The sequence below is a fragment of the Ranitomeya imitator genome, chromosome 2 (assembly GCF_032444005.1).
Source record: "Ranitomeya imitator isolate aRanImi1 chromosome 2, aRanImi1.pri, whole genome shotgun sequence".
Taxonomy (NCBI): domain Eukaryota; kingdom Metazoa; phylum Chordata; class Amphibia; order Anura; family Dendrobatidae; genus Ranitomeya; species Ranitomeya imitator.
In genome coordinates this window covers 275,544,370-275,569,494 of record NC_091283.1, presented here as the reverse complement: position 1 = coordinate 275,569,494, position 25,125 = coordinate 275,544,370, and the positions used below count along the sequence as shown (strand labels likewise).

General features: G+C 47.5%; 1 protein-coding gene across 2 annotated transcripts in view; it reads left to right on the top strand.

Moving 5' to 3' along the window:
• The first annotated feature begins 15,586 nt into the window (after positions 1-15,586).
• Positions 15,587-25,125, top strand: part of LOC138666899 (piggyBac transposable element-derived protein 4-like) — a 30,125-nt gene continuing 20,586 nt past the window's right edge. The window contains exons 1-6 of one of the 2 annotated variants that reach the window (XM_069755076.1): positions 15,587-15,942; positions 20,302-20,420; positions 20,550-20,726; positions 20,809-20,932; positions 21,016-21,113; positions 21,312-21,402. In XM_069755076.1, coding sequence (XP_069611177.1) covers positions 20,319-20,420; positions 20,550-20,726; positions 20,809-20,932; positions 21,016-21,113; positions 21,312-21,402 — 592 coding nt within the window. In that variant the 5' untranslated portion in view covers positions 15,587-15,942; positions 20,302-20,318. Of the gene's footprint in view, positions 15,943-20,301; positions 20,493-20,549; positions 20,727-20,808; positions 20,933-21,015; positions 21,114-21,311; positions 21,403-25,125 lie in introns of both variants that reach the window. The other variant, XM_069755077.1, reaches the window with a different exon arrangement.

Below are 25,125 nucleotides of genomic sequence, written 5' to 3'. Positions count from 1 at the left end.
GTATGCGGGGGGGATTTGACTGTTTATTATTGGAGTGTGGTTGCTTAGCATTGGTGACTTCCGGTTCACGGGGCACAGACGTATGCGCAATCTATCACGCTGAACGCCGATCAAGTGTACTTACTCCACCAGTCTCATATGATGAAGTATCGCTGTTTACTGTTGCCTAGCACCGGTCATTTCTGGTCACTAGGGTGCCGACGCCTGCGCAATCTATCATGCTGAACGCCGATCAAATGTACCTAGTCCACCAGTTTCATATGATGAAGTATCGCTATTCACTGTTGCCTAGCACCGGTGATTTCCGGTTACTAGGGCGCCGACGCCTGCGCAATACATCATGCTGGACGCCGTGTGTGTCTCTGCTCTGCCATTTTCAGATGGATCGTTACAGCTGCGTCTACTTAGACATCATGTTATGAGGTATTTATACATGGGTCTTTAGAGCAAAAGCCATACCCCTGATGAAGCCACCGTAGTGGCGACACGCGTCGGGTATTTGCTCTCTGTATGCCTGTTTGCACATTGGGGTTATTGTACCCTTTGGTTGTTTGGGGAAATAATTTATGTGCAGGGTCTTTGAGCCCTGCATGTAGGTAGTATGCTCACTCAGGATGCCCTATTTTGGTTACATACCGGTATATTTCAGTGTTGGGGCATGTAGGTGCACTATGTTTGTTCTGCTTTTCATGATTGAAAAATAGGAGGGTGACATGGTTCTATTTTTTTGCCTTATTTATTAGCATATACCTGAGTGATTATACCTTATTATGTGTGCACTACCTTAGGCTTTTGAGCTTTATTTTCAGCTCTGTCAGAACTCCTATATTATACTATATGTCTCTCTAAACACTATATATTTATATGTGTCTCATCTGGTGAACATGCGTTTTTACATTTTCCTACGCTTTGTAGTTTGAGTAATATGCTGTCCATATAGTTCCTACAGGAGTATTTGTTGTTACTCTAGCCTGATATGTTTCTTTCCCCTTTTACCTGTGTACAGGCATATGCCCTATTTCAGGCACTAGTTTCTATGTGTTTTTAAATGTTTTTATGGTTTTCTTTTTCCCGTGTTGTACCTTTAATAAAGCTGTGTATTTGTATAATGCTTTGGTGATCCCCATTTCTGTATGGCCTGTGCTTTTTCTTGTCTCTTGCATATTCGTATTCTCAGGTCTGGGTTGGATCCCTTGTTGGATATACTGTGGTGCCCCCACATTTCAATATCATAATTGGAAGACTGGAGGGCACAAAGGCGATCATCCACAGAAGCCATAAAACTAAGAATATGAGCTTGAGTGTCACGCTTTTGGGCCAGCTCCTGTTGGAGACTTGCTAACAGAGAGGCGCTCCCAGGGTCGGAGGCCTGCAGGGACGAGAGTCGGGACTCCATGGCCTTCAAAAAGGACATAATCCTGGACTGATTCTCCCAGAGGAATAATAATTCCTTCTGGGTAGGAGTCGGGGTACCAGCGGGGTCCATGGCCTGTCTGTACTGTGAGAATCAGACTGCACTCAGATGTCATCCGAGTGCAGTCCTGGAATACCTGGGGTGGACCCACAGATCCACGACAATGAACCTCCCAAGGGTGAGCTGACCAGGTAGACCACCCCCTATACAGGGAGCGTTAGGGGCAGACCCAAGGGAGACTATTGCCGCAGAAGCTGGAACCCGGAGACAGGTAGTAGGAAATACAAGATAGAGAAGCTAGGCGCAGGACGGACAGAGTGAGACAAGATGAAGTACAGTTAGGTAAAGGTACCTTCACACTAAACGATATCGCTAGCGATCCGTGACGTTGCAGCGTCCTCGCTAGCGATATCGTTCAGTGTGACACACAGCAGCGATCAGAATCCTGCTGTGATGTCGTTGGTCGGGGCTAGAGGGCCAGCACTTTCTTTGGTCGCTGGCTCTCCCGCTGAAACGGCGTGTGTGACACCGATTCAGCGATGTCTTCGCTGGTAACCAGGGTAAACATCGGGTTACTAAGCGCAGGGCCGCGCTTAGTAACCCGATGTTTACCCTGGATACCATCGTAAAAGTAAAAAAAAACAAACGCTTCATACTTACCTTCGGCTGTCTGTCCCCGGCGCTGTGCTTTCCTGCACTCACTGTGAGCACAGCGGCCGGAAAGCAGAGCGGTGACGTCACCGCTCTGCTTTCCGGCCGCTGTGCTCACAGCCAGTACAGAGAAGCAGAGCGCCGGGGACAGACAGCCGAAGGTAAGTATGAAGCGTTTGTTTTTTTTTACTTTTAGGATGGTATCCAGGGTAAACATCGGGTTACTAAGCGCGGCCCTGCGCTTAGTAACCCGATGTTTACCCTGGTTACCGGCATCGTTGGTCTCTGGAGAGCGGTCTGTGTGACAGCTCTCCAGCGACCAAACAGCGACGCTGCAGCGATCCGGATCGTTGTCTGGATCGCTGCAGCGTCGTTTAGTGTGAAGGTACCTTAAGAGCTGGGAACCGGTGAGACCAAAGGAGAACTGCGAAGGGGAAGACACAAAGGAAGCGGGACAGGACAGAGACTCCAGACTACATAGTACGGAGAGGACACTGGGAGGACTGGACTGGACGAGGAGACAAGGAAGCCTGGGAAGGCAGAGAAGCTGAACTAGCTGGACAGAGCGGATACTCAGAACAGGCAGTGCAAAGACAATGGTAGACCTGAGTCACAGAAGCACAAATGACAGACAGGCAAGGAACAGAGGAAGGAATCACCTTATATACATGGAGTGCTGGAGGACTTCCAGGTCACGGTCCTCCAGGATCACAGAGAGGAGAAACAGAGCGCCTGCAAATCAGAAATAGGAAGTGCTGGAGTGGGTGATGCGCACGCGCACCCGACGAGAACCAGAGAGCAGAAAATGAAGGAGAGGACGCGCGCCTGCAGGAGGAGCGCGCCGCAGCCGGTAAGAATGAGTGGAAGGAGTGGCCGTGACAGGAAGCAGTGTTTACAGGTTCAAAGTCACAGGAACACTACCTGGACTTAAAAGAAACCATAAGCTATCACTGACTGCCACCAAATTCCAGAGAAATCAAAAACCTACAGGTGACTGCAAAAGACTAGTAGCAGGCAGGAATTTTTATTTGTAATTAATCATTTTGTAAAGGACAATTCTTCCTAACTATGATGAAATAACATTTTATCAAATTTGTCAATGGGATTTTGGATCAGTTTTAAAATATTAGGTTCTCATCCAGAGTTATATATAGTGGTTTTGTTATTTTTATTCCTAGATAAGGAATATTAGATTTTTACCAATAGTAAAGAAATGCATTCTGGATTGAGTATCATAGGTGGAAAATCTTCGATTTTCGCCTTTTTAACATTAATTTTATAGTAAGAAACTGAAGTAATTTCTTTAATTATTGAGTGGACAGCTTTCAAATAATTAATTGTGTCAGTAATGGTAAATAGGGCAGCGTACGCAAATAACCCAATTTTGTATTGCCTATGGTTTAGGGGGATACCCTTTAGATGCTGATTCTTTCCGATAGATTCCGCAAAAGGTTCCATAGTAAGGGCGAAGAGGAGAGGGGAAGTGACCAACCTTGACGGACACCATCATTATTAGATAGCTGATTGTTGAAACATTTTTGTTAATGAGTGAGAGTTCAAAGCTGAAAATGCCTTTAGAATATGATCTTGAAAACCGAATTTAATGTCACAAACATAAAATTCCAGTTAGTCCTATCAAATTTCGGCATCTAAAGGTAGTAAAATAGCTGGGGATTTCTTCTTTTCCACTAACGATAATAGGTTCAACATTCTCGTTGTGCCATCTGAGGCTTGTCTCACTTTGACAACATTTCAGCCTGCAGCTGTTTGCATACCCTTTGCTTTTTATTAATTATAGTGGGACCTAACTTTTTTGGGGGGTCCTCCATTTTAAAAGCCAGTAAAGGCTAAGTATACAGCTGTGAGCTGATATTAATAGCCTGGGAAGATCCATGGGTATTACCCCCCTTCCCATGCTATAAACATCGGCCCCCAGCTGTCAGCTTTCCGTTTGCTGGTTACGAAAATTACAACCGAGACCAAGCTATTTGTTTTAGAAAAATAATTTTTTAATAATTAAATACATGTACAGTAAACTGCACACACCATACTAATTGCATCCCCAGTATGGGGATGCACCACCCCTGGCTTCTTTAGGGACCTCTCGACCACCTGGTATCTTTCTACTAGGCTGACCAGGTCATCCGCATTCCGGTGATCCCCCTGGGCCACCCATGTCTGTACCGACTTAGGAAAGGAATGGATTAACCTGTCCATTACAACCTGCTCCACCATCTGGCGTGGAGGACTCCATTTCTGCACAAGGTGGAGTAAGTCGAACATCTGGGAGCGAAGTGGTTAAGTGATTAACCCTTTGAGCTTGGACAGACATAGTCACCCCTGAGCGAGCCAGTATCTCAGTTTTTAACATATTCCTGGGCATTTTGTAAGGCCAGGTCGTAATAAGCCTTCTGGGGCTCGCCGGTTAGATATGGGGCCAGCACCTCTGCCCACTGGTCTGGCAGCAGTCTCTCTTGCTCCGCCACCCGCTCAAAAACAGTCAGAAATGCCTGTACATCATAACCCGGAGTCATTTTCTGCATCGCTCGTCTTACTGCCTTTCAGACGTGCGTGTTGTCACCTGGACTTCTAGGCTGGGCTTCCAGTCTTCCCCCAAACTACCTTAGCAAGCAACTCAATCTGCTGCTGCTGTCTGAATTGGTCCTGATGCTGCTGCTGGATGAGCAACTTACTCGTCTCCTGATGGGCTACTTGTTGTTGCTGTTGCGCGCTCACCAGATGCTTGAGGAGATCCTCCACTTTGCCTGATTCCATCTGCTGGCTTGCGGCCTCCTTTACCCAGGACATGCGGTTTTGACCACGACTGCTACTGGCATTCCTGGAACGATGCCCGCAATCGAAACACCACTTGTAGTAGATCACTCATGTGGTGGCACAGAGAGGTAGGAAAAATGGGAACACCGTCTCTTTAAATCGTTATTGGTTTATTGTCAGGCAGCATAAACCAACTAATGAGGAAACAAAACTCAGCCTATCTGGCAAAAACAGGAACAAAACAACAAGTATGTTGCGAGCGGCACCCCGTTCTGGAGCAGCACAGGTTCAGTCTGTGCTCGACGAGCCACAGAGCTTCTAGAGACTCCTCTCTCTTTGCTAGCTGAACTCTGACTGCCTGTAGAGCTCCATTATTTCAACCCAAGTCTGTGACTTTCCCATCACGTGATTAATCACATGATCATGACCTCACGCAGGTCCTGGCAGGTCTGCCAGGGGAGATAAAGTGGACCTTCTCTCACCCTCTCTATGAAGATCCACATAAAACCAGCCCTTTTATGCAACTTAACCATCACAACACATAGACGGGAAATATGTGTCCATGCATTTAACACTATCACCTTGCCAGTGACTCTGCTACAAAATATATAAATACTTTTTAAAGTATATTTCCTTTGAAAACCATGTGTAAATGACAGAGAATTGCTCTATGTAAAAGCTCATGTTAAAATTGCATTGCATTCAGTTGTAAATCACATGCTAGGCCTGAAAAATTGGATTGACTCGCATGAAAAACACATGACCCTTGCATTACACTCGTCCAACTTTGCAGGAACCAAATCGGATCGATTTTGAAAACACTAGTGCAGCCATACAGAGACAGACAGAGAATCATCCAAGTCATGCAAAGGGCCAGCGACTCTTCTAGACAGCAGCCAAGAGATCATGGCTCCATCACAAGGGACACAGATTTGTCATTCCACAGGATTCCAGCTTAGGGGACCACCGCCCGGGCTGAAAGAATACAGATCTACTCCATTGACCCTCGCTGAACCATGGATACGTTTGTGAAAACCAGGAATGGGACCCTCCGGTCTCCTGGCCTTGTACCTGAATGTCATTACCTTGTCCCTGTGCGTGCCACAGGTGGGGTAGGTAGTCAACCTTGGAACCTCTGAAGTCACAGCTGCCATTATCCCGGCGAGTCAGCGGAAGGACGGGATCGCACATGTGAGAAATACGTCCGAGTCTCGCATGGTAATACCTGGCATTGCTTCCGTCACTCAGCAGCGGAGCAGAGGCCGCATAGCAATACATGCAGCCGCACACTCCCCTCCTGACGGCGGGAATGGCAGGTATTACCATGCGAGACTCTGACGTATTTCTCGCATGTGTGATCCCGGCCGAAGGGCGAGACTTTGTAATGTGCACCATCCTGGGTATTGTGCCGGGACTGATCTACGTGCTATCTGCCTGTTTTGTGGTTCAATAAAGCATTGCCACACGGGACCCTCACCCTGTGTTGTCTGAGTAGTTTTCTGCCCATGGGGAGAGAGAGCGGACGTTCAGTGGTGTGAGCCCCGATCCATGCGGTTTCGACTAGCGGACCTGGAAGCCAGCCAACCCCTTGTGTCTCCACGACTCCTCTCCGTACACCTCATACACACACGGCTCCGCTACGCACACCTCGTATACACGCGGCAACGCTACGCACACCTTGTATACACGCGGCTCTGCTCCGTACACCTCGTATGCACGCAGCTCCACTACGCACACCTCGTACACACGCGGCTCCGTTCCGTATACTTCGTACGCACGCAGCTCTGCTCCGTACACCTCGTACACGCGGCTCCGCTCCCTACACCTCGTACACGTGGCTCCGCTCCATACACTTCATACACACCCAGCTCCGCTATGTACACCTCGAACACACATGGCTTCACCCCATACACACGCGGCTCCGCTCCGTACACCTTGTATACACGCAGCTCCTCTCCGCACACCTTATATACATGCGGCACCACCCGTACACCTAGTACACACACGGCTCTGCTCCGTACACCTCATACACATGCAACTCCGCTCAGTACACCTTGTACATGTGACGCCCAGGAGACCGGGATACCCAGCACCGGACCAATGGAGTCTGTCTCTTGAGGGGGATGTCACGGGTGGCTTGACCCGGTGCTGTGGCCTCAGGCAATGCACAGTGTAAGGGGTATCATGAGGGGACAGGCACTTACTTGATCAGCAGCAGGTTCTCCCAGCGGTGACGATCCCGATCCTGGATAGATGGCTATTGTCCAAATGAAAGACTGAGGCACTGAAACGTTTAACCAGTTTACTTTAACATAAAAGGATTTACAACCAGTCCTGTCACCGGAGTCTGTATGGGAACTCTGAGTTACTTTGACCCTGCCGGGGTCTTCGCCTCTTATTGTGCGCAATTTCTGTGTGGCCCTGCTGCTGTATGTGAACTGGCTGCCGGCCCAATCTGTCCCCTCCGGGTCCTGGTTCGACGGGCAACCCGAGTCCTTTTATCGGTTTACCCCCTCTGGGAGTACCGCTGAACTCTGTGTCTGTTGCTGCGTCCGGCCCTAGTGAAGCTGATATCACCTCACGTTTTTCCGGTTGCTGTATTATATATAATGAATACAGCCACGGATCCGGTATCCGTCTTTGCGCCTGTTCTGGGTAGTGATTAATGCTACCCGGTTCTCACAATGTCCTTTTTCTCTATCCCTCTTCTCCTCAGGCCGGTGATTTAGGCCTGGTAACAGTCACAGGGCTGTTAGAGATTCAATTGTATGACCTCTCACTTTCAGCTCCTTAGCCCAACTGCCATTTCTTCTCTCAGACCAGAATGGATCAAGGGGAGTCTCTGGAGCTCCCCCTTCTGGCCGGAGGTGGTAGTGCAGTCTTGCTATTTTAGTATTTGTACTTACTGTCAGTAACTATTTTTGTGGCAAATACCCCTAGGGGTGCCACATTCCCCCTTAGTTAAGAACAGTACTCCGGGACTGTGGGACAATAACATTTTGAAATAACAATATGTACAGAGTCTTAAAAATGAAAAGTTACAAAAACCACTCAAGGAAACAAAAATAGAGTTCTGTAAAAAGTCACTTCAAATAGCGTCCATTAATACAGTTCTATCCTTGAAGGTATTAGGAAAGGCACTGTACTTAGTGTCCAGGAATTTAGTTCCATTTTTCCAACGGAGTTATCAATATAAAGTCTAAAGAAAGTTCAAAAAGAGCAAAAAGCAAAGTTCAAAAAGCCGTCTTTCCGGAGCTTTGATTTAGTGCCTCCGGGCTGATAAAAAGTTCAAGAATATGCAATAAGTTCATACAGACAAGTCTCTGTAGGCACTGGGCTTAAACGTTGCAGACTGATAACAATGACTATACTACATTTTCTGTTTAACTATATACGGCATAACATATATACAATTCACATTATGAGCTATATAGTTGGTAATCTGCATACCTGGCCGGTAATTGACCCTGGGTACTACGCTGTGATCTACGTAATAGCGGTGTCTCTTCATGTGGTGTACTACTGTCTACTGCGGATGTAGTATCTGCCCGCTCTGCTAAAGATAATTCCACGACTATGGAGTTGGCAAGTCCACCGTGAATGGGATTACTCTGACCAGGAATCTGTTCTTCCTGGCCTGGAACCTCCTGTAGTACGGGGTCAGCCTCTTCCTGTCTTGGGACTTTTGGTATTGGGTTCGGTGTTGGGTAAAAGGCCACCATGGGAACCACTACTGCACCATGGTATGTTAGTAGAGTTTTGGGAAAGTCTCCTATACAGGTGTGATACACTTCCTCTTCTTTTTCCTTTACTGGTTGAACCTGTATGGGTTGAATAACTTCTGGTTCTGGCTGGACAACGTCTGGCTCTTTCAATGCTTCCGGACATAATTTAAGATTGTCTCTTGACACTAGTACAGATGTTAAGCCTCCGTTTTTACTAATGAGACACATTTTAGGATTATCCACTCTTGTTGGTAAAACTGTGTAGGGTACGGCTTCCCACTGATTGTCCAGTTTATTGGTTCGACGATTTCTCTTGAGCACTTGGTCACCCGGTCTTAATGGGGTCGCTAGAGCATTCTGGTTGAAAGTTCGCTCTTGTCTTTCTCTAGTTTGCTGAAGGCTTCTTTCCACACTCTCTTGCACTTGGCGATACTGCTTTTGCCGTATGATATCCCAAATTGGAGTCTTGAACTTCTGCGTCTGGTTTCAGAATTCCCATTTCTAGATCGATTGGTAATTGGCCGGGTCTTGCACGCATAAGGTAAGCTGGGGTGCAGTTGGTGGAGCTCACCGGGACATGATTATACAGATCCACCAAGTCAGGCAATTTCTCTGGCCATTGATTCCTTTCTGTCTCAGGTAAAGTCTTTAGTAGGTCTATTACAATATGGTTCATCTTCTCGCATAAGCCGTTTGTTTGTGGATGATAGGCCGTCGTCCGGATCTTTTTGCAACCATACATATTACAGAATTCTCTGAAGATCTCTGATTCAAAGGCTGTACCTTGGTCGGTGAGAACCTGTTCCGGATATCCATGGGGTCTACAAAAGTACGTTTGGAACGCTTTGGCTGCTGTTTTTGCTGTCAGATCTTTTACGGGTACTACTACCAAGAAGCGTGAATAATGGTCCACGATGGTCAAGGCATAGACATAGCCGGACCGGCTTGGTGTCAACTTCACATGGTCCATGGCTACAAGTTCAAGTGGTTGTTTGGTGATTATGGGCTGCAGTGGTGCTCTTTGGTTCTTTTGATCGTTTCTTCTGAGGTTGCACGGGCCACAATTTCTGCACCACTGTTCGATTGATTTTCTCATCCCGACCCAATAAAATCTTTCTCTTAGAAGTACTTCTAACTTTTTCCAACCGAAGTGACCAGCACCATTATGGTAAGCTTCGAGGACCATCTTCACATCTTGTTTAGGCACAATAATCTGCCAAACCAATTCATGTGTTTTCGGATTGGTGTATCTTCTACAGAGCTTCCCTTGATACAGGAACATTTTGCCTCTCTCTTTCCAGAGTTGATGCGTCTCTTCTGGGGCATCCTCATCGGGATATGCACTTTGCTCAGTCAACAGTCCTTTCACCAACTTCACAGCCGGATTGCTGTCTTGGGTGTCAGCCCATCTATGGTGTGCTAACGGATTAAAATTCACCTCTTGTTGTTTCTGATAGGTACTTGACTGATGATGTTTTGCCTTGGGACGATGGAAGGCTGGTAGTTCAATTTCTTCAAGCTCCCCCGTTTCCTCTTCTACATCTCTCAAGTGTGGCATCCGGGATAGGGCATCGGCATTTCCATTCTTGCGACCTGCTCGATACTTGATTATGAAGTTGTAATTAGATAACCGGGCTATCCATCGCTGTTCTAACGCACCTAATTTAGCTGTGTCCAGGTGGGTCAACGGATTGTTGTCAGTATAGACAATAAATTCTGCAGCGGCCAGATAGTGTTTGAAACGCTCCGTCACAGCCCAAACTACTGCCAGTAGTTCCAATTTGAAGGAGCTGTAATTTTCTGAATTTCTTTCAGTAGGCCGGAGCTTTCTACTTGCAAAGGCGATGACTTTCTCCCGACCTTCTTGCTTTTGTGACAGCACCGCTCCTAGTCCCACATTACTGGCATCGGTGTAGAGGATGAAAGGTTTATGGTACTCTGGGTATGCCAGAACCTCTTCTCCGGTTAGTGCCTTCTTTAGTTGTTCAAAGGAGTCTTCCCTTTCGTCGTTCCACTGAAAAGGAGGGTTTCGGTTTGAAGGTTTCTTCGTCTGCCCTACCAAGGTGTCTTGCAAGGGTGCTGCCAACTTGGTAAATCCTTTTATAAATCTGCGATAGTAACCCACCAATCCCAGGAATTGTCTCACTTCTTTTGCGCTGGTAGGTCTTGGCCAATCCCTTATGGCGCTTATTTTCTCGGGATCTGGTGCTACTCCCTCCGAACTCACGATGTGTCCCAGGTACTGTACCTTTGGCTTGAGAAGGTGACATTTGGATGGCTTGACTTTCATGCCATACCTGGATAAGGCTTCGAACACTTCTGCCAGGTCTATTAAGTGTTGTTCGTAAGTCTTTGAGTAGACGATCACATCATCTAGGTACAGGAGGACGGTCTCGAAGTTCTTGTGTCCGAGGCAGCATTCCATCAGCCGCTGGAAGGTACCGGATGCGTTGCAGAGTCCGAACGGCATGCGATTAAATTCACATAGACCCATTGGTGTGGTGAATGCCGTCTTTTCCTTATCTCTCTCAGCCACAGGGACTTGCCAATACCCGCTTGTTAAGTCTAAGGTGGAAAAATAATTAGCAGATTTCAAAGCAGTTAAGGACTCTTCTATCCTAGGCAAGGGGTAGGCGTCTTTATGGGTGATGTTATTAATCTTCCGGTAGTCTACGCACATTCTCATGGTTCCGTCCTTTTTTTTGACAATCACTACAGGGGCCGCCCAGGGGCTACAGCTGTCTCTTATTACCCCGGCCTGTTTCATTTCCCTCAGCATATCTTTTGCACATTGATAGTGAGCGGGCGGTATGGGTCTATATCTTTCTTTTATTGGGGGATGGTCACCTGTGGGGATTGTGTGTTCTACCCCTTCTATCCGTCCGAAGTCCAATGGGTGTTTACTGAAGACTTGTTCATATTCCGTCACTAGCCTATACACCCCTTGTTTTTGATGGGTAGGTGTTGAATTTATGCCCACGTGTAGCTGTTGGCACCAATCCTCCATTTCTCCATCTGAGCCATTGCCTTCCACCTGACAGGTTGGTTCTAAGGGCTCAATGGTTGTGATGGCATTGTTGTCAACAGTATATAGCTTTGCCATTGTAGCATACCTTGGCAAAGTGACCTCTTCCTCTCCACAGTTCAAAAGTCGTACCGGCACTCGTCCCCGGTGTACCTTGACTATCCCTCGTGCTGTGAGTATAGTGGGCCTGCTGTCGGTGTACACTGGTTCTATTAAGGCTTGATAATCTCGTCCCTTAGTACCAATGGCTGCTCTACACCATACCAGCATTTCTGTTTTTGGTGGGATTACAATAGACGTTGGATCACTTACCCTCACACTGCCGATTTCTCCACCTGCAACTTCTACCTGTTGCCTTAACATCAATACTTTTATTTCCCTCCGGAGAACTCTCTGCTGGCAGGATTGGGCAGTTTCAGCAATTTGCTGTAAGACAGAAATGACTTCGGAAAAGCAGTTCTCTAACACATTCATTCCTATCAATACAGTTGGTTCACAGTTCCGCCGGTCAACATCAACAACAATTATACCCTGTTTCTTCAGTTCTACTTTACCAATCTTTATGGTCATCTCCCTGAATCCTAGTTTCGGTACCAACTTACCATTACTGGCCCATATATCTAGTTCAACATCAGAGGGCCCTTTATCAATATCTGCATCAGCCCAGTACCTCTTATAAAGGATATACGGTATAGATGAAATCTGGGAACCTGTGTCCAGCAAAACGTTGAGGGGAATTCCGTCCAGCACGATCGGGATAATGGGTCGTCCTCCGATGTACCTGTCGTGCCAGGGTGTTGGGCCTTGAAAGTTCATTCCTGCGAAGCGGCCCGCATTCCCAGGGGATTCCCGTTTAAATCACAATCTCGTGCAAAGTGGCCTGGCTGCTGGCAACGGCGGCAAATGGGCTGTTCATCCGGTTGGTAGCGGTCGCGGGGTCGTCCTCTCCATGTCGGGTATCTCCGGGGTCTCATCCATGGAACATCCTCTCTACAGTTTGCCAACTCCATCTTGTGTCCTCTCATCTCCTGCATGGTTTTAGCCATTGAAGCAACAACATCAGCTAAAGAGTCAAGCTTTTGTTGAAGAGCCTCATTAGTACTGGGCCCCAGGGGCTTAGCAATGGCCCCAGACATAGCTGATGTCACTGGCACTCCCTGTTGTTGAGGTGCCTCTGCCATGGGTTGCGCAGGATCCTGATCCCGAGGTGCCTCTGCCAGCTGGAGACGTATAGCGCTCTCCTTTAATTGGGCAAATGTCAATTCAGGGTTCTTAAAAACAAGCATGCTCACATGCCCCCGGTGAGAAGGGGTGTAGAGTCCCTCAATAAATTGATCTCTTAGCAGTTTATCCGCTCCGGTGTTAAAAATGGGTTCAGCCAGTGTAAGTGATTTAAGGGCTTCCTGCAGGTTTAAGGCAAAGTCTCTCACGCCCTCATTAGCTTTTTGTTTGCAATTAAAGAATCGTATTTTAGCTTTGCTGCTGGCCGTGGTTTCAAATGTAGCTTTTAATCCAGCAAATATGCGTTCAACAGTGCCTTTTAGATCAGCTGCCCATGCTGTGACTTCTCGCTTAGCATGGCCACTTAACTGCATCATCAGGAGACTAACACGCTGAACTTCACCCACAGGGAACATGTCAAAATGGGCCAGCATCTTTTCTCTGAAATCGTCAAGGGTATTAGGCTCACCTTCATACATTGGAAGCCATGGGCCACCCGGGGTATATGGCATCAGCACCGGCATGATGGGCGCCACTCCTTGCACCGCTGCGCTGCCGGACTCTCTATTGACACTCTGTCTTTCAGCTGCATTAGCGTTGCCGGGTGCTGCGGCGTCTCCGTGCTGCGACATACTGTGCCCCCTTAGTTAATCCGGACCCTTCCGGTCCTCCGCTTCCGTCGGGATAGTGTAGATTCGTTCCGCTGTGCAGCAGGATCGATTTTCCCCTTGCTCTGATGTCAGAGCGCTCAGCTTGGTGCCGCCCACAATGACACGCCCCCTGCTGCTCCCACCCACCGCGCTCTGTAATGGCGGATTCTGAAGTTTTTCAGTTAGACTGGGGCTCAGGTGATGGCGTAGCTCAATTAACAGTCTCGTGCCTAACGGTTATGAAGTGATTACCTCAGGGGATGGCGGCCATCTTTACTCCATTATAACCAATGGGGAAAAGTCACTTTCAATAGTTTTCAATGGGGAATGGATTTTTCTTTAATAAAGTCAATTTTCAAGATTTTTCATCCCAGTTTTCACAGTTTTGGGCTCCAATCACGGCACACAATACCCGGTATACGGGCTGGCTAGATCCTGTTCGTGACGCCAATTGTGACGCCCAGGAGACCGGGATACCCAGCACCGGACCAATGGAGTCTGTCTCTTGAGGGGGATGTCACGGGTGGCTTGACCCGGTGCTGTGGCCTCAGGCAATGCACAGTGTAAGGGGTATCATGAGGGGACAGGCACTTACTTGATCAGCAGCAGGTTCTCCCAGCGGTGACGATCCCGATCCTGGATAGATGGCTATTGTCCAAATGAAAGACTGAGGCACTGAAACGTTTAACCAGTTTACTTTAACATAAAAGGATTTACAACCAGTCCTGTCACCGGAGTCTGTATGGGAACTCTGAGTTACTTTGACCCTGCCGGGGTCTTCGCCTCTTATTGTGCGCAATTTCTGTGTGGCCCTGCTGCTGTATGTGAACTGGCTGCCGGCCCAATCTGTCCCCTCCGGGTCCTGGTTCGACGGGCAACCCGAGTCCTTTTATCGGTTTACCCCCTCTGGGAGTACCGCTGAACTCTGTGTCTGTTGCTGCGTCCGGCCCTAGTGAAGCTGATATCACCTCACGTTTTTCCGGTTGCTGTATTATATATAATGAATACAGCCACGGATCCGGTATCCGTCTTTGCGCCTGTTCTGGGTAGTGATTAATGCTACCCGGTTCTCACAATGTCCTTTTTCTCTATCCCTCTTCTCCTCAGGCCGGTGATTTAGGCCTGGTAACAGTCACAGGGCTGTTAGAGATTCAATTGTATGACCTCTCACCAGTGGCGTAACTACAAAGTTATGGGCCCCGGTGCGAACTTTCAAATGGGCCCCCCCCCCCCCCGCCAAAATATTTTTCACCCAAATCCACATCCTGCCCATGCTCCTGCCCCATCCGACTCCGCACTCTGCCCCATCAGACTCCGCACTCTGCCCCATCAGACTCCGCACTCTGCCCCATCAGACTCCGCACTCTGCCCCATCAGACTCCGCACTCTGCCCCATCAGACTCCTCACTCTGCCCCATCAGACTCCTCACTCTGCCCCATCCGACTCCGCACTCTGCCCCATCCGACTCCGCACTCTGCCCCATCCGACTCCGCATTCTGCCCCATCCGTCTCCGCATTCTGCCCCATCCGTCTCCCCATTCTGCCCCATCCGTCTCCGCATTCTGCCCCATCCGTCTCCCCATTCTGCCCCATCCGTCTCCACATTCTGCCCCATCCGTCTCCACATTCTGCCCCTGTCTCCACATCTCACCAGAACAGCAGGAACCGGAAATCTGCTGCTGGTTGATACCAGAGAACACGAGCTGCACACAACCAGGACTGAGCTGCTGAGAGCTGAAGGACCTGTGGTGACGTCATCGTCATGTGATCAGGAGGCGGAGCTGATAAATGGTGAAAGCCCTATGATAGTGATGACGTCACCACAGGATCTTCAGCTCTTCCTTTCAGATCAGGCGTCGGCTGCTGATCTGATGTGTGCGCCCGGCAGGTCAGGTGGAGGGCCGGTCTGTCTGTTGCCGTGCGGGAGGAATCACCTGCACGGCAACAGTTTTTAACTTTTTGCTGGTGTCGGCGTGCATCTGACCTGCCGGGGCCCCTGACTTCCCCCGGGCCCGGTCGCAGTGGCGACTGCTGCGACCGTGGTAGTTACGCCACTGCCTCTCACTTTCAGCTCCTTAGCCCAACTGCCATTTCTTCTCTCAGACCAGAATGGATCAAGGGGAGTCTCTGGAGCTCCCCCTTCTGGCCGGAGGTGGTAGTGCAGTCTTGCTATTTTAGTATTTGTACTTACTGTCAGTAACTATTTTTGTGGCAAATACCCCTAGGGGTGCCACATACACATGCTGCTCCGCTCCACACACCTCGCACACAAGGCTCCACTACATCCACACTATAAACCCCTCCTGACCCCACACAGAAACTTCCCCTCATCCAGCACCATGACAACCAGCACAGCAGAGTCCTGCATACACTGAGGCCCCTGATCATGTGACCCCTGACTCCTCCCCTCCTGTGACCTCATCACAGGTCCTGTGCACACAAAGCAGCCATATATGAGGAGTGCGGCTCTGCGGGTGGAGGTAGGTACTGGAGGCCCCATTATTCTCTATGAAGAGTGCGGCTCTGCGGGTGGAGGTCGGTGCTGGAGGCTCCATTATTCTCTATGTGGAGTGCGGGTGGAGGTCGGTGCTGGAGGCTCCATTATTCTCTATGTGGAGTGCGGCTCTGCGGGTGGAGGTCGGTGCTGGAGGCTCCATTATTCTATATGTGGAGTGCGGCTCTGCGGGAGGAGGTCGGTGCTGGAGGCTCCATTATTCTCTATGTGGAGTGTGGCTCTGTGGGTGGAGGTCGGTGCTGGAGGCTCCATTATTCTCTATGTGGAGTGCGGCTCTGCGGGTGGAGGTCGGTGCTGGAGGCTCCATTATTCTCTATGTGGAGTATTGCTCTGCGGTTGGAGGTCGGTGCTGGAGGCCCCATTATTCTCTATGTGGAGTGCGGCTCTGCGGGTGGAGGTCGGTGCTGGAGGCCCCATTATTCTCTGTGGAGTGCGGCTCTGCGGGTGGAGGTCGGTGCTGGAGGCTCCATTATTCTCTATGTGGAGTGCGGCTCTGCGGGTGGAGGTCGGTGCTGGAGGCCCCATTATTCTATATGTGGAGTGCGGCTCTGCGGGTGGAGGTCGGTGCTGGAGGCCCCATTATTCTCTATGTGGAGTGCGGCTCTGCGGGTGGAGGTCGGTGCTGGAGGCTCCATTATTCTCTATGTGGAGTGTGGCTCTGTGGGTGGAGGTCGGTGCTGGAGGCTCCATTATTCTCTATGTGGAGTGCGGCTCTGGGTGGAGGTCGGTGCTGGAGGCCCCATTATTCTATATGTGGAGTGCGGCTCTGCGGGTGGAGGTCGGTGCTGGAGGCTCCATTATTCCCTATGTGGAGTGCGGCTCTGTGGGTGGAGGTCGGTGCTGGAGGCTCCATTATTCTCTATGTGGAGTGCGGCTCTGGGTGGAGGTTGGTGCTGGAGGCTCCATTATTCTCTATGTGGAGTGCGGCTCTGCGGGTGGAGGTCGGTGCTGGAGGCTCCATTATTCTCTATGTGGAGTGCGGCTCTGGGTGGAGGTTGGTGCTGGAGGCTCCATTATTCTCTATGTGGAGTGCGGCTCTGTGGGTGGAGGTCGGTGCTGGAGGCTCCATTATTCTCTATGTGGAGTGCGGCTCTGGGTGGAGGTTGGTGCTGGAGGCTCCATTATTCTCTATGTGGAGTGCGGCTCTGCGGGTGGAGGTCGGTGCTGGAGGCTCCATTATTCTCTATGTGGTTTGCGGCTCTGAGGGTGGAGGTAGTTGTTGACCACTTACTAAACAATATAGGATGAATGACTGTAGAGTGCAGAATCGACGGCTCTACGGGATGCAGAATTTTTCCAGCACAGAGCACCGGTTGCATCAATATTATAGTATTTTATTAGAGATTTGATTGCTCGTCAGTTTAGCCTCAGGAATCAATGTTTCCATTCAGTGATAGCGGAGGAAGACGAGCAGGCTCCATCTTATGCATCACACATCAGGCCAATCCCAAGAGCAGTAATCAAGAAACTCTATCATTCCATTGTTCTTACAGCCACTAGGCCCATTGTGTAGATGGGGATTGTAGACCCAATGGAGCCGTCACTACATGGGGTCTCGCTTGCAGTCCCAGATGATGGGCTTATGGAATATATTCATTCTTTGAGCTCAAAGCAAATGTTTTAAGGTACCTTCACACATAACGATTTCGTTAACGATATCGTTGCAACGTCACGCTTTTTGTGACGTAGCAACGATATCGTTAACAAAATCGTTATGCGTGACAGCGACCAACGATCAGGCCCCTGCTGGGAGATCGTTGGTCGCTGGGAATGATCAGGACCTTTTTTTGGTCGCTGATCACCCTATGTCTTCGTTGGATCGGCGTGTGTGACGCCGATCCAGCGATGTGTTCACTTGTAACCAGGGTAATCATCGGGTTACTAAGTGCAGGGCTGCGCTTAGTAACCCGATATTTACCCTGGTTACCATTGTAAAAGTAAAAAAAAAAAAAAAAACAGTACATACTCACATTCCGATGTCTGTCACGTCCCCCGGTGTCAGCTTCCCTGCACTGACTGTGAGCGCCGGCCGTAAAGCAGAGCACAGCGGTGACATCACCGCTGTGCTCTGCTTTATGGCCGGCCGGCGCTGACAGTCAGTGCGGGAAGCTGATGCAGGGGGATGTGACAGACATCGGAATGTGAGTATGTACTGTTTTTTTTTGTTTGTTTGTTTTTTACTTTTACAATGGTAACCAGGGTAAATATCGGGTTACTAAGCGCGGCCCTGCGCTTAGTAACCCGATATTTACCCTGGTTACCCGGGGACTTCGGCATCGTTGAAGACAGTTTCAACGATGCCGAAGTCTTTCCCCTGATCGTTGGTCGCTGGAGAGAGCTGTCTGTGTGACAGCTCCCCAGCGACCACACAACAACTTACCAACGATCACGGCCAGGTCGTATCGCTGGTCGTGATCGTTGGTAAGTTGTTTAGTGTAACGGTACCTTAAGGGGGAGCAATGAAAAGAAGCCAGGTGCTTAGTTAGGCAGTTGGGAGAGTGAAGAGGGATGATCGAGGATGACGTCCTGGAGCACATGGATGGATTGCCTTTGGAGTTTGGAGAACGGTTGGCTGGAGGAGCATCCATGAGCTTCGGTCGTGATATTCATTGTTTGGAGGAATATAGGCTGTGACTGCACACTTTACCGGCTGGAGATACCAAAAGCTGTGGGTCAACCAAAAGTTGGGAGACAGTGGGTATCGCCTGGTACGGGGCCAGTGGAAGTACCGGTCCATAGTTGAAAATCTGTGGACTGAGGACATTGTATTTTGGCCATCAACCTGGATGTGCTGTGTAACTGTGGACAGAAGAAATAAAGCGATCTGCATTGTTACCCTACCTAGGTGATTATTACAACCCAGAACCTCAGATCTTCACAGCGATGATTGACAGCTGATTACTAGCATTCAGGCAGTGGGGAGGCAGCGGACAATCAGCGTGATGTCAGCAGTCGCGTCCCATCAACAAAGCAGAGCCAAGGAGAAGCTGGCAAAACAAATGTGACCACCCTTATCCAGCAGACCTCTTCTTTTTAGTGGACCTTTTCACTTCAGTGAGGGAGTTAAGTCCACAAGTCGCCATAGGGAAGGGCAAGATAATATCCCTAAATTATATATGTCCGTGTTCACACCACGAGTGCAGCATTCAGGCCAAACCTCCTCCAGTCCTCAGAGCGGAGACTCCAGTCCTGTCCTTGTTTGTCGGTGTTTTGCTTTTACACTGTTTAGGTCTTGTAAACCGAGCAGTAGTCAGGGACAAAAATTAAATGTCTGAACAGCAGGATGGATTTCCTATTGGAACCTAAAGAATATTTTAAAGTTTCATTTATGTGAATGTTGGAACAACTTCTTTAAAATATGCATAGAAAAATTCCCTGTGGCATAAAGCTACCGTATATACTCGAATGTAAGCCGAGATTTTCAGCCCAAAAAATGGGCTGAAAATGCCCCTCTCGGCTTATACTCGAGTCATGGTCGGCGGGTGAGGGGGAGCGACGACTGTCACATACTCGCCTGCTCTCGGCGCTCCTGACGCGGACACTGCATGTCCCACGGTCTCTGGGTGCGGCAGCTTCTTCCCCTGTTCAGCGGTCACTGGTACCGCTCATTAAAGTAATGAATATGGACTCCACTCCCATAGGGGTGGAGCCACATATTCATTACTGTAATGAGCAGTACCATGTGACCGCTCACTACAGGAAGAAGCTGCCGTGCCCGGAGACCGTGGGACATGCAGGGACCGCGTCGGGAGCAGGTGAATATTTCATATTTACCTTCCCTCGTTCCACCGATGCTCAGTCTTCCACGTCCTCGGCACTGACTGTTCAGGTCAGAGGGCGCAATGACATATTAGTGTGCGCGTCGCCCTCTGCCTGAACAGTCACTGCGGAGAGATGGGACGCTGAGGAGCAGCGGGCTGCAAGAGAGGAGAGTATGTCATTTTTTATTTTTTTTTTTTTTGTAGTGCAGCAGCATTACATGTGGCACAATGTTATATGGAGCGTATATGGGGCCATAAAGAACTGCATGGAGCATTATATGGGGCTCCTGATTCAATATGGATATTCAAAAACACTTAACCTACTGATGTCTCAATTAATTTTACTTTTATTGGTATCTATTTTTATTTTTGACATTTACTGGTAGCTGCTGCATTTTCCACCCTAGGCTTATACTCTAGTCATTAAGTTTTCCCAGTTTTTTGTTGCAAAATTAGGGGGGACCGGCTTATACTCGGGTCGGCTTATACTCGAGTATATATGGTAATTACTAACCGCCATAAAAATACTCTACTCGGTAGTTTCTTCTTCTGGTATCTTACAGGATCAGATCCACAGATTATGGTTTTATACCGGAATCCAAAGATGGATATGGACAGGGACCAGATGGTGGAGAGAATAATACACCTCACCCTAGAGATCCTCTTCCGTCTTACTGGAGAGGTGAGAGATTATGATGACGTCACATTACATCATTCTTATCTATGGGAATAACAGATGGACAGAACTGGAGAGGTGAGGACTCTGGAAATGTCTGTAGTGAGATTTATTAATGTGTCTCTCCATAACCAGGATTACACAGTGGTGAAGAAGACCTCTAGTGATCGCTGTCAGGACCCTGTGTCTGAGGGATGGGGAAGACCCCTGAGCCCCATCACAGGGTCTCCACCTCACCTGATACATGAGGACATCAATGACCAGAAGATCCTAGAACTCACCTACAAGATGATTGAGCTTCTGACTGGAGAGGTGATACTACTGGGAATGCTGGGACATTATACAGTAACACTATGAAGGAATCGGGGGATGACGGTGTCATTGTATGTGTCAGGTTCCTATAAGGTATCAGGATGTCTCCGTCTATTTCTCCATGGAGGAGTGGGAGTATTTAGAAGGACACAAAGATCTGTACAAGAACGTCATAATGGAGGTTCCCCAGCCCCTCACATCTCCAGGTAATAGACAGGACTAAATACACACGGCCTATAATTATCTGTATGTAAAGAATGAATTCAGTCCCTGTATGTGTTTCCTCCAGATCTATCCAGTAAGAGGACAACACCAGAGAGATGTCCCCGTCCTCTTCTTCCACAGGACTGTAACCAAGAAGATCCCAATGTTCCTCAGGATCATCAGGTAGATGGAGAGAAGGAGTCATGAGATCTCCCCTATGATGTGTAGACGGCTGTGAAGGTCTTGTGCTCAGTCTTGTTTTATCCACCAGTATTATATGTTTTATACTTGTGTAATGAGAACGGTGGAGATGGCAGGATTAGAGCTATTCATAGATGTGACTTCTCCATCTGTCGGTGACTTTTACAATATTTGTTTCAGGGTGAAGATCTGACCCATATTAATACTACAGAGACATATGTGACGGGTGATGAGTGGTGTAAAGAGGAGATTCCTACATATGACTACCCAGGTGAGTAGTGACCACTAAATGCAGAGAAGTCACAGATTACTACATGGAATACTATTTTTTTTTTTTTTTTTTTTTTTAATCTGTGTCTTGTCAGGAATTCCTATCTGTATAATAATTGTTTCTTAACCCCTTCACCCCGAAGCCTGTTTTCAACTTCCTGACCAGGCCATTTTTTTTCAATTCTGACCACTGTCGCTTTATGAGGTCATAACTCTGAAACGCTTCAACGGATCCTGGTGATCCCGGCGATTCTGAGAATGTTTTCTCGTAACATATTGTACTTTATGATGGTGGTAAAATTTCTTTGATTTGACTTGCGTTTATTTGTGAAAAAAATGGAAATTTGGCGAAAATTTTGCAATTTTTAAACTTTTTAGTTTTTATATCCTTAAATTAGAGAGTCCTATCATACAAAATCTACTATATAATTGTCTAAGGGTCTTTCTGTCTGTCGTTCTCTGTCACGGATATTCATTGGTCGCGGCCTCTGTCATGGAATCCAAGTCGCTGATTGGTTGTGGCAAAACGCCCACGACCATTGCCACGACCAATCAGCGACGGCCACAGTCCGGCGGCAACATGGCCGCTCTTTCCTCCCCGCAGTCAGTGCCCGCTCCATACTCCCCTCCAGTAATCCAGTCAGCCCTCACACAGGGTTAATGCCAGCGTTACCGGAGCGCGGTGTAACGCACTCCGGTTACGCAGCTATTAACCATGTGTGACCAACTTTTTACTATTGATTCTGCGTTTGGTGCGTATAAAGATCTAATGTTACAAATAAAAATAATAAAAAACAACAAAAAAAAACGTTATTCTCACCCTCCGACGTGTCGTCCTGTCCTCGGCAGTGCAAGCGGCAGGTTCCGGTGCTAAGGATGCTATGCGAGAAGGACCTGCCATGACGTCACGGTCATGTGACCGCGACGTCATCAGAGGTCCTGTGCTCATACCAACCCTGGGACCGGAAGCTGCCGCGTGCACCGCACACAGGCGACAGCACTACAAGGGGCCTTCGGAAGGTGAGTATATGTTTTTTTTTTTTTTTTAACCTGTCACATACGTGGATGGGAAATATACAGTACTACGTGACTGGCCAATATACTACGTGTCTGTGCTGTATACTACATGACTGGGCAATAAACTACGTGACTGGGCAATATACTACGTGGACATGCATATTCTAGAATACCCGATGCGTTAGAATCGGGCCACCATCTAGTAGTTAATAAATAACATTTCCCACATGTCTACTGTACATGAGCGCAATTTTGGAAACATAATTTTTTTGTTAGGAAGTTATAAGGGTTAAAAATTGACCGGCGATTTCTCATTTTTACAACAAAATTTGCAAAACCATTTTTTTTTTTTTTTTTTTTTTTGGGACCACCTCACACTTGAAGTGCCCTAAAATGACACCATTCTAAAAACCGCACCCCTCAAGGTGCTCAAAACCACATTCAAAAAGTTTATTAACCCTCCAGGTGCTTCACAGGAATTTTTGGAATGTTTAAAAAAAAATTGAACATTTAACTTTTTTTCACAAAATTTTTACTTCAGATCCAAATTGTTTTATTTTACCAAGGGTAACAGGAGAAATTGAACCACAAAAGTTGTTGTGCAATTTGTCCTGAGTGGTACGCTGATACCCGATATGTGGGGGTAAACCACTGTTTGGGCGCATAGCAGAGCTCGGAAGTGAAGGAGCGCCATTTGACTTTTCAGTGTAAAGTTGGCTGGAATTGAGATTGGACACCATGTCGTGTTTGGAGAGCCCCTGATGTGCCTAAACAATGGAAACCCCCCACAAGTGACACCATTTTGGAAAGTAGACCCCCCTAGGGAACTAATCTAGATGTGTGGTGAGCACTTTTAACCCCCAATTGTTTCACTAAAGTTTATAATGTAGAGCCGTGAAAATTAAAAAAATCATTTTTTCTTTCCACAAAATTTATCTTTTAGCCCGCAATTTTTTCCCCCAAGGTTAACAGGAGAAATTGGACCGCTAAAGTTTTTGTCCAATTTGTCCTGAGTACGCTGATGCCCCATATGTGGGGGGGAACCACTGTTTGGGCGCATGGGAGGGAAGGAGCGCCGTTTGACTTAGATGGAATGGTCTGCAGGCGTCACGTTGCATTTGTAGAGCCCCCGATGTACCTAAACAGTAGAAACCCCCCACAAGTGACCTCGTATTGGAAACTAGACCCCCAAGGAACTTATCTAGATGTGTTGTGAGAACTTTGAACCCCCGAGTATTTCACTACAGTTTATAACGCAGAGCCGTGAAAATTAAAAAATCTTTTTTTTTTCCCACAAAAATTATTTTTTAGCCCCCGATTTTGCATTTTCCCAAGGGTAACAGGAGAAATTGGACACCAAAATATGTTGTCCAATTTGTCCTGAGTACGCTGATACTCTATATGTTGGGGTAAACCCCTGTTTGGGCACACGGGAGAGCTCGGAAGGGAAGGAGAACTGTTTTACTTTTTCAACGCAGAATTGGCTGGAATTGAGATCGGACGCCATGTCGCGTTTGGAGAGCCCCTGATGTGCCTAAACAGTGGAAACTCCCAATTATAACTGAAACCCTAATCCAAACACACCCCTAACCCTAATCACAACCATAACCCTAACCACACCCCTAATCCCAACCCTATTCCCAACCGTAAATGTAACCCAAACCCTAACTTTAGCCCTAACCCTAATGGAAAAAAATATTTTTTTTTAATTTTTGTTATTTTTCCCTAACTAAGGGGGTGATGAAGGGGGGTTTGATTTACTTTTATAGCGGATTTTTATGATTGGCAGCCGTCACACACTAAAAGACGCTTTTTATTGCAAAAAATAGTTTTTGCATCACCACATTTTGAGAGCTATAATTTTTCCATATTTTGGTCCACAGAGTCATGTGATGTCTTGTTTTTTTGCAGGACGAGTTGACGTTTTTATTGGTAACATTTTCGGGCACATGATATTTTTTGATCGCTTTTTATTCAGATTTTTGGGAGGCAGAATTACCAAAAACCAGCTATTCATGAATTTCTTTTGGGGGGCGTTTATACCGTTCCACGTGTGGTAAAATTGATAAAGCAGTTTTATTCTTCGGGTCAGTACGATTACAGTAATGCCTCATTTATATCTATTTTTTATGTTTTGGCGCTTTTCCACAATAAAAACTATTTTATATAAAAAATAATTGTTTTTGCATCGCTTTATTCTGAGGACTATAACTTTTTTATTTTTCTGCTGATGATGCTGTATGGCTTTTTTTTTTTTTTTTTTGCGGGACAAGATGACGCTTTCAGCAGTACCATGGTTATTTATATCCGTCTTTTTGATTGCGTGTTATTCCACTTTTTGTTTGCTGGTATGATAATAAAGTGTTTTTTGCCTCGTTTTTTATTTTATTTTTTTGCGGTGTTTACTGAAGGGGTTAACTAGTAGGATAGTTTTTTTTTTTTTATAGAGCTGGTCGTTATGGACGTGACAATACCAAATATGTGTATTTTTTTTTTCTTTATTTGGAGATTTTTTTTGTACATTCTATTTTTTTTTTTTTTGTGACTTTCTAACATTGTACCAGGGTGGGACATCACTATATTAGATCAGATCGCTGACCTGAGACTGTGCATAGCACTGTGTCAGATCAGCGATCTGACAAGCAGTGCAGGAGGCTTTCCAGCGCCTGCTCTGAGCAGGCGGCGGCGGCTAGCCACCTCACTTCAT